The sequence below is a fragment of the Propithecus coquereli genome, unplaced genomic scaffold (genome assembly GCF_000956105.1).
Source record: "Propithecus coquereli isolate 6110/MARCELLA unplaced genomic scaffold, Pcoq_1.0 Scaffold205, whole genome shotgun sequence".
In the NCBI taxonomy this organism is placed as follows: domain Eukaryota; kingdom Metazoa; phylum Chordata; class Mammalia; order Primates; family Indriidae; genus Propithecus; species Propithecus coquereli.
In genome coordinates this window covers 3,488,337-3,498,236 of record NW_012145523.1, presented here as the reverse complement: position 1 = coordinate 3,498,236, position 9,900 = coordinate 3,488,337, and the positions used below count along the sequence as shown (strand labels likewise).

The 9,900-nt window shown below is 36.4% G+C and overlaps 1 protein-coding gene across 1 annotated transcript in view; it reads right to left on the bottom strand.

Annotated features, from left to right (window-relative positions):
- Window positions 1-9,900, bottom strand: part of LOC105810122 (neurobeachin-like) — a 176,886-nt gene that overhangs the window by 30,494 nt on the left and 136,492 nt on the right. The window contains 1 exon segment of the mRNA XM_012644042.1: window positions 630-687. Within this exon segment, the coding sequence (XP_012499496.1) occupies window positions 630-687 (58 nt within the window).

Here is a 9,900-nt window from a genome sequence, read left to right as displayed (position 1 = left end):
CCCAAAAGGAAAGAATTCTTTGGGTATCCTGAGCTATACAATATTTCATTAAAGCCTATGCATATGGAGATATTGAGATTTTATAGTTTCCAATGAATAAAAATAATTTTTAGATCTCAAAAGGGACTGTACAATATACTTTTGTGTGTGTCAAAGAGATAATTTTATAAGAGACTTATGTATTTCTTCTATATATAAATCTATAGGCAAAATGTTTTAATATATAAAGCTGGACTAACAGAAATATTTTTCTGAAATATTGCAAGCATGTAATTTAAGTCAATAAGGAGGAACACAATATTTACTATGATCATTACTCTGTTACTACGCTAATTTTTTCCCCTAAAATTGTGTGCAATTTGGTTGCACATAAAAGTGAAATATGAAAGTCATCGCTGAGTGCTTGGAGGAGTGCAGGTAAGTTGGTAGATGGCTCTTGACATAGCACTGCCACTAATCACATCGCTATCTACAATTCTCATTTATAAAGTACTTAAATTTAACAATCTGTCCTCCTATACTGCATTTCAAGAAAATGTTTATCAATAAAAATGTGAACTTTCAAATTTATTAGCAATATTAAACATGAATGCATCATTATCTGCCATATTTCAGCAATTGCATAAATGGGATTTGGTTCTTTTATTTGCAGAGGCAATGGAATGAATTACTGAATCTCTTTAAGTACTGTCCAATTTTAATGTATACATTTATTTGCATGGTGTCCACTCATATGCAAAGTGTGACCATTTACCTAAATTGTATTCGCATAGATATCATCATACTTTGTCTCCCCAGTGCAAGATTTGTGATTACAAAAGGGGGAAGAGAACATTTCTGGTTAAGTTCACATTATTAACAATAAAATCTTGAGAATTATTTGGGGAAAAAGGTGGTAATTTTATTGGTAAAGCTGTCCTGGATAGCGAGTGTCCAATACCTAGCTTCATGTATCAGGAACAGCTAAAGTCTAACAATAGATACTATTGCCTGTGGTTTTATTCCTCCAGAAAACGGACTCGAGGAGGAGTGAAGAGCCGGGGGTAAAATTAAACACATTTTCATCTCTAGATCAGGGCTTTGCACTTAGTGGGTAGCCTTTAAATGTTTATTGAAGGAATGAATCAGCAAACATGCTTTGCTTGACTCTAATTTTGTTTCTGTAAAGGGAAGTATTAAAATTGTACTAGAAAATGTGAAGAAAGTGATATGATTTCCAGAAATCTTCTGCAGGGTTCTCTTCAGTGGGTCCTGCCTCTGATCGTTCTTGGGCTGAGGCAGAGTGCACATGCATGTGCATTTAAAATGGTTCCCAAGTGGTAGCAGCTTAAAGATTAAGTTGTGATTAATATCACCCTTTCATTAAGACAGTCTATTCCCTGTTTAACATTTATTTATTTTGAGACTAAACTGAATTCCTCTTCCTTGTGATCTACTTCACATGACTTCATGACCCAAAGGATCTTATTCCAATATTTATCTTTAGCTATCTTGTAATCCTGCCTTCCAGTAATTGCTTGCCCTCTGATTTAAAAGTGTACAGGACTTTCCCATCTTGAAAAAGCATGCTGTCTCCTCTAGGTTCCATTTCTTGCCATTACCGAAAGGTTTGAGTGGGAAGCGAGCACTCACTATCTTTCTTTACCTGCTTCCCACACAATATTTTCTATCCTCCCCCACTTTTAGGGTGTTCTCAGTGACTTCCTTGCCAAGCATGTAGGAACCGTGCATGGGAGAGTTGCCCGGTATTATGCGGAGCCCGTTAAAAAACCACGAATCATTACAATGAAGTAGTTGTTCTGAGAGCTACTCCCTGCGTAGGAGAAAATCCTCCCTTAATGCTAACCTTGGGCAGGAATCTAAGTCCTTCCCTTCCCAGACTCCCTAAATCATAATGAATGCCCTGAATATTCTCACAGCACGTTTCCCCCTTTTATTACGGAATTTAACACACAATTAATCATGTATGTCTGTTTGCTCAGACCTTGAATCTCTGCAGGTCGCAACTGTGACTTAGTCCTAACAGAGGCTCCAAACCTATTTGCTGGGGCAATGGTGGGACATTGGTGCAAAACTGAAAGCTAGTCTAGAAAAAGAAAAGCACAATACTGGAGAGAACTTTACTTTTATAATTCAATACCACAAAATCAATTAACAAACATTTGTTGAATGCTTGCTCTGTGCCAAGGGATACAAAGTCAGACAGCAGACTGCCCTTAGGAAGTTCACAGCCCCTGAATTAAAGAAGTTGAGGACATTGGTGCACGTGGCAGGGAGAAGGTCTATAATGGGGGCAAGCCCGGACTGCCATGGAGCCCAGACAAGTGACGGGGGACGGAGGGGAAGGGGAGTAGGAATCTTGGGAAAGGGACTTCCAGAAAAAGACATTGGCTGAGGTCTGAAGATTAAGTGGGAATTAGCTAGTCGACAGCATGAAAGGATTTTCTACCATATAGAAAATTTCCCTCAATAATTTCCAGATATATCAAATAAAGAAAACCCTACTTAGAGCTAATTATGAGATTCTTTCTATATTATCAGACATGGCATTTAAAACATTGTGCGTTTTTATTTCTCTAAATACTGTTCTGCATGGGTCAGCGAGATTTAATGTTAGCTTTATTTATTCATAAAACACATATTCATTACCTACCAAATACCAAATCCCATCCTAGATATTTATGGTACACATCAAACACAACAGTTAAAGACTCCCACCCCCAAAGAGCTTACATGCAGCCAGAGGTCGCACACTGGCATCCCACAGGATAGAGTCAGCTTACAAATATAGTTTCTATTTGAGCCAACATTTACAGGTCAGGAAATTTTATATAATAAATTAAATTTTTTTGGCTTCTCTCAAAAAATTAGCAGATCCGGCAATACCAAGTCAGCCTTCCTGCTCAGTTGCCCTTTTGCAATGCCCACCACTGCGTGACCCATATAAGGGACGACAACTTTGAAAATAAGTCTCTCAATCTAACTTACTTCATGGAATCTAAGATGTTGTCCATTCATTATTAGAAGCATCATTATTTTATATACTCCTAAGAAGTAAAAAAACGCTGCCAATTAAACTATGATATACCATTGATTAATTGTTAGACGCATTGTGATTTGGAATGTTGAGATATGAAAATGATATGTATCTTAGAATCAACAAGTTATAGTAACTTTTTACATGTAATAAACAGCAGTATCATGAGTCTTACCACGTATTTCATACAAAGCTAGCATGGGTAATAGGCCTAAAACACTGAATTTGTCAAAACAAATGTGACTGACAAAACCTTTGATGTTTTACAAATATAAAAGACGATGTATCCACTGGTAGCCAAACCTTTGGTGGGATAACATGAAAATATGGATTGGCTTATACTTAAATAACATTCTTTCTTAGCCCTTTATAATTGCTGAATTTGTTATCTTAGACTTAAGCTTCTTATGTATATCCATTTATATTTATTCATTCAATTTCTTATTTTTTTAAGGGTTAAGAAAGATATAATGCATCAAGTACACTAATCTTAAGCGTATAGCGTGATGAACGTGTGTGTGTGTGTGTGTGTGTGTGTGTGTGTGTGTGTGAGCGCGTACATTTTTTTCTCCTCTTGTAACCACACCCAGATCAAGACAGGACTTTGGAATGGAATTGGAAGGTTCCATATCTTGCTTTGGTTACCTGAGCATACATATGTACAGGTAACCTCGTGTCCCTCCCCAGCCAATTATTCCCACTCCCCACCCCTGTCAAGTCAATCACTATTTTGATGTTTATCACCATTGATTATTTTTTTCTGATCTTGAATTTCTGATAAATGGAATCATACAGTACATATCTGCTGTCTGCTTTGTTTTCATCAATGTAACATCTGCAAGATTCATCCTTCTTGTATTTGTCAGTAGTTCTTTCTTTTTTATTGCTGTGTAGTATTCCATTGCATTAATCTACCATAATTTATCATGTCTATTGATGGATATTTGGGTTGTTAATAGTTTCACATTGTATCTTTATTCATAAAGAAAGTTGCTTAGAAAATTCTTGTGTACTTTGTTGGCTATATATCTAGATATGGGTTTGCTGAGTCATAGGGTAGGAATATGTTTAGTATTCTTGCCAAATTCATGTTCTGTAAATATTTGTAAACCCAGAATGTAATAGTCAAAGCTGTAAATAAATAATAATTTTTTTTCAGAGACAGGGTCTCACGCTGTCACCCAGGCTAGAGTGCAGTGACACGATCACAGCTTACTACATTCTTGATCTCCCAGACTCAAGCTATCCTCCTGCCTCAGTCTCCCAAGTTGCTAGGACTACAGGTGTGTACCACCATGCCTGGCTAATTTTTCTTATTTTTTTGTAGAGACAGGGTCTTGCTATGTTGCCTAGGCTGGTCTCGAACTCCTGGCCTCAAGTGATCCTCCTGCTTCAGCCTCCCAAAATGCTGGGATTATAGGCATGAGCTACCATGCTCAGCCTCTAAAGTAATGATTTAGACTGTGTGGTCTTTTAGGGTATTAATATGCAGAAATTCCTACATATCCAAAGTCAACTGTGTTTCATTAAAAAATTATATAAAGAATACCACTTTATTTAGTTACCAGGAATTATCCAGATAGGAACGAAAATTAGTTTCTCAAGAGTTTTAAATTTTAATTGTTATGTAGGTTCTTGTTATAAAAATTATATTGTTGAATATTTATTAGCAGTTACCATGCACTTAGCATTTATTTTTCTCCCCCGCTAAGACCTATCAAGAAATAAGTAGGCTTGACACCTTGAGGAAGTTCTAAAACATGGAACTCTGCAGGTGTTGGCAGAGAAGTAAAGGGAAATGTGAACTGAGTTGTGCATAGGTGGACAAAATAAGAAAACTGGACCAGTGTACATGATTTTCAGATTTCATCCACGTATATGACACATCACTCGGTTTTAGCTGCTTATCTGTAATGTGAAGCTCCCACCATGCAAGTTTCTATTAGGGACACTTTCCCTTTTGTCCCCTCCCTCCTTCCTGATTCCTCTGTTCTTTAGTCTTGTTAGGCTTTCCTTTGTAAAATTCTCCAGGACCCACGTATAAGTTACAAAATTACCCACATCTTCATCAAAGTCTCCTTTTTTCTTACTTCTACTCAACAAGCTCTCTCTAGTCTTTCATCTTCCTCATGGGTCAGGGCCGCTGTGTATGGCTGGGTTGTCCAAGCCTGAACAAAGGTGCCCAGTTGGGGGGCATGTGAGGGGTAGAATCTACCTTAATTCCCAGAGGAAGGAGTCCCTTTTGTAATTCATTCACGTAGCGCATCTTTTTAAACGTGCACAAGGGGCCGTGTGTTAGCCACGGTGTGACATACGCCTTATTCCTTTGACCTCTGCACTTCTTGCTTAATTGTTTTCTTTCATTCTTGCCTTCCCTTCCAAGAAAGTTCTACCTCCTTGGTGTAAAGATACATACCTGGAATTAAATCCTCAGAAGAGGAAATAAGTAAATATGCTGTGTGCATATGTGTGTCACACATATGCCTATTAATACGAAAGACTTCACAGCCAAGGTAAAAGCAAAGGTGGCCGCGGGCAAACCATAATTCAGAAGTCAGACCTTCTCTGGTGTGCGGTAGATAAAAACCTTGGTTATTCTTGTCTTTTCCACAATGCGGGTAAATTTACCCCGCATTCTCTCTCATAGAATCTTTACAACTGTTACGTCCTTTTTTGGGGGGAGCAGGGATAAAATGTAGTTTAGTTTTACCTTTCAGATGAAATGCCAGGAGAAACAGTATGAGGGAGCTAATCAGGTCGGCTCTCAAATGACCTGTTTCATCCATTCCTTTTGGTCTGTATAAACCTTTAAATTGTTTTCCAGAAAAATCACCATTTCATAAAGTACAACAGGTTATGCTCCTTATAGTGCAAAACATTGGACTATGTTCAAAGACCAGTCAATTCACTAACAATTTTCAGAAAATTCAAGAAAAAAGTAGTAAAAGTGTCTGCTTGCGAACACAGAAAAAGATTTTCACAGTTTCCTTAGTATTGTGTTTATTTTACTGTTCAGCTCTTACTTACAATGCTATTATTTTAATGATTAAAAAATTCTTTTTTTGACCAAATGTGACACACAATAAAAAATAGATATGTGATTGATATCATCTTTATGTTCCACCTGCAATTTTACCAATACCAAATAGGTAAAAATAAACAAAAACAATGGAATTTTGAGAAGTCTGAAATGATAAAAGGAAAGGTTACTTAATGGAAGACTGTATTTTAACTGATAAGTTTTTGCTTCTGGTTTATTGTTGTAATAAAACAAGATCATATAAAGCATTACTTTTTAATGCTGGGAAAAAAGAAGCAAAATAAATCAAGCAAATAATATCTGTACTTTGTTATTTCTTGCTTTATAAACATTAAGCTATATAAAAAATTAAAATGGTATTTTATATTCAACTGCCTCTAGTTTTTCATAGAAACCACAAAACAGAACAAATATTTTTCCTGTTGTTTTCACTATCAACTGCATTAAGGCTAAATCTATCCCAGCAAAATTATAATATTTAAGCAAATATTTGGTAATTCACATAAAAAAGGACCACATTTGCTGTAATTAGTAGATTGTGTTAGATAATATTTGAAGGAGGGAATTCTGATTTGTTCAGTTACCTGCCTCAGTTCTTGGCCCCTAAGCAGAATGAAGAAAAGACCTACCCTCCTGCTGATTCTTATTTCTTTCCTTGGCATGGTAAATTATAATGGTGATATTACATAATTGACTTAACAAATGAAAGTGAAAAAATAAGCACCATTTCCTCTGGACAGAAAATGCTTCACCCAGAATATTTTCTCTTCAAATCAGGTAAGTGCCATCAGTGAGAAGCTCACTCAATTTTTCTACTTAAAGGAAGTATAAGTCAACTCAGGTAGGAAGAGTGCATGCATCTTAATGTAGCTGGTTGTGACTGACCCACCCCGGATGCTTTAAATAAGTTTGTTTAGCTAAGAGACGTGAACAACCCAGGAGGAGCAGGTGGGTGAGCCGGATACCTTCCCCGGCTCTGGAGGACGTGTCTCCACAGACCCACACTCCCACGTTCTCCACCTTCCCACTGGGTTCAGCCAATGACACAGCCCAGGAAAGGAGACAAGAAGGCAGGTATGTATTATATGGCCCCTGTCAGCCAGGTCCCAGTTTGGTGGTACCCGGGCTGCATTCCTCTACCTTAGGCCACAGCTCATGGGTGACCACTTCTCTTGCCAGATTCTGGGAGTGGCTCCCTCTCCTTGTCCCCTAAGACCTAGGGGTGGTAAACTTCCCCTGTTCATCCAGTTTACCCTGTCCATACCTTTGTAAATAGGACCATTAATAAACTCTCTTCATTATCCTTTTTAAAAAAAATTTTAATTATAAAATATATGTAACATAAAATTTAGCATCTTAACCATTTTTAAGTGTACAGTTCACTAGTGTTAAGTACATTCACATGGTTGTGCAACTAATCTCCAGAACTCTTTTCATCTTCCAAAACTCAAACTCTATACCTATTAAACAAAAGCTCTTCACTCTCCTCTCCCTCCAGCTCCTGGCAGCAAACATTCTACTTTCTGTCTCTATGAATTTGACTAGTCAAGATACCTCATATAAGTGGAATCATACAGTATTTGTCTTTTTGTGACTGGCTGATTTCCCATAGTATAATGTCCTCAAGGTTCATCCATGTTGTAGCATGTGTCAGAATTTCCTTCCTTTCTAAGGCTCATGCTGCATTGTATGTATATACTACATTTTGTTTATCCATTCATGTGTGGACATTTGGGTTGCTTCTACTTTTTGGCTATTGGGAAAAATACTTCTATCAACATGGGCATACAAATATCTTTTCGAAACCCTTCCTTCTTTCAGTTATTTAGGATATGTACACAGAAGTAGAATTGCTGGGTCATATGATAATCCTATTTTTAATTTTTTGAAGGACCACCATACTGTTTTCCACAGCAGCTATACCAGCTATAACATTTTACTTTCCCACCAATAGTACACAAAGGTTCCAATTTCTCTACATCCTTTCCAATACTTGTTATTTTCTGGGATTTTTTTGGATAGTAGCTAACCTAATGCGTGTGAAGTGTTATCTCATTGTGGCTTTGATTTGTATCTTCCTAATAATTAGTGACACTGAGCATCTTTTCATGTGCTTCTTGGCCATTTGTGTATCTTCTTTGGAGTCTTCATTATTCCTTTAAAAGGGTAATTAATGTGTGGAGATCCTGGCTGATACAGATAGGATTGGTATTCAGGTATAACAAATGAGAGACATGCTGTTTACCTTTTGTTCCATGTCTGGGTGGAATTGACCAAAATAAGATTATATCCAAGCAAGAGAAATTTTCACTGAGGATTTGGAATATTTTAGAGATAAAAACTACTATAAACTTCTTAGGAGAAGCTGTGGAGTCTCTCTGCAATCTATATTTGTTCATACTCAAGAAGAAAACTGAAATACTCTTTTCTGGATGATTTAGAGATTGATCTACCTGGAAGCAAAGTTTTAGCTGATGATTTCTTAAGGATTCTTCCAGGTTTTTGGTCCTTTGCTGACTTTGGGGTTGATCATTATATACTACATAAGTAGAGAATTCAACCCAGAAATGCTTAAGCTTATGTGACAAGAATCAGTATAACATCCCTGTCAAATCCTCCCTGACTGAATAAGTTTACATGAAGTAAACTCTGTGCTGGCTGATTTAGGAGGCAGAGGAGAAGGAGGAAAAGAAGTTGAGGGGCAGGTGGTGGTGTAGGAGAAGGAATGAGAGAGAAGTAGTAGTACAGATGGCGACCTCTGTAAGTTCACTTGGGAGTGAGTGCCCAATCATGGAAAAAAATAATAAAAATAATAAAAGTTGAAATAGATTTGCTTGGTATATGAGACAAAGGTTTACCAGGTTCTGGAATAAATATTCCAAAATGGAATCATATACTTTTAGTAAACTAAATTCAGATGAGAAATATTATTGTGTGTATTCATTCAGCAGAACAAAATGGTCTTTGATTTTGATGTAAATGGGAAACAATCATTTAGATTTACCATATTAAGACATCATATGGCTTTAAATAGGCTCATTACCAATATGTTTAAAACCTTTAAAAATGAGTCCTAAACATTTAACTGAAATGCTTAGGTACTTAGATTGATTAATATCTACTTCAACAAATTGAAGCATGCAATATGTTTTGAATAATTGTTAATTTATGCTGAGGTAACAACTGTGTAATATAACTGAAATCTATGTTAATAAAAGATAGGGAAATCCCTTCCAGCGATTTCTAGTACAAACAGCAGGCTGCAATTTTCACCCTTCTTCCCTTGAGTGAAATATGACTTTAGATGCTTGTGAAAGCATTTGCTGTTAATTTCTGAAAATCAATAATTAGCGCTTCTCAACACCACACAATAAAAATAACACAAAGAGGAGAAAAAAGGCACATCTCACATAAATGACATACATCTGACTCTGACTAGCTGCATTATTTATGCTTTTCTAGTGGACGATTGATGACCAGGGACTAGCAAAGGACTGCAGTAATTATGAGGAGAAAAGATAAACCTAAATTAAAGATTTATTCACTAATCAAAATTAAATGTGTGTCATTAATTTCCTCGATACTAATTTCTATATTGAAACTTTATTCATAAGATCTTTGCAATGCAAGCCTCATTGCTGCAGATGAGAAACACATAATGGATACAATTGAGCCTATATCTTTATTAGTTTTAGGAATCATAACATTCTTCTTGCTCCCAAAATGATCCTTTAACTTTAAAGAACAACTAATGTATTTCCAGTCCAATAATTAAGATGTGGGTGTTTTCTTTCTGTTTTTATTTGGCTTTTAAATTTGTTAA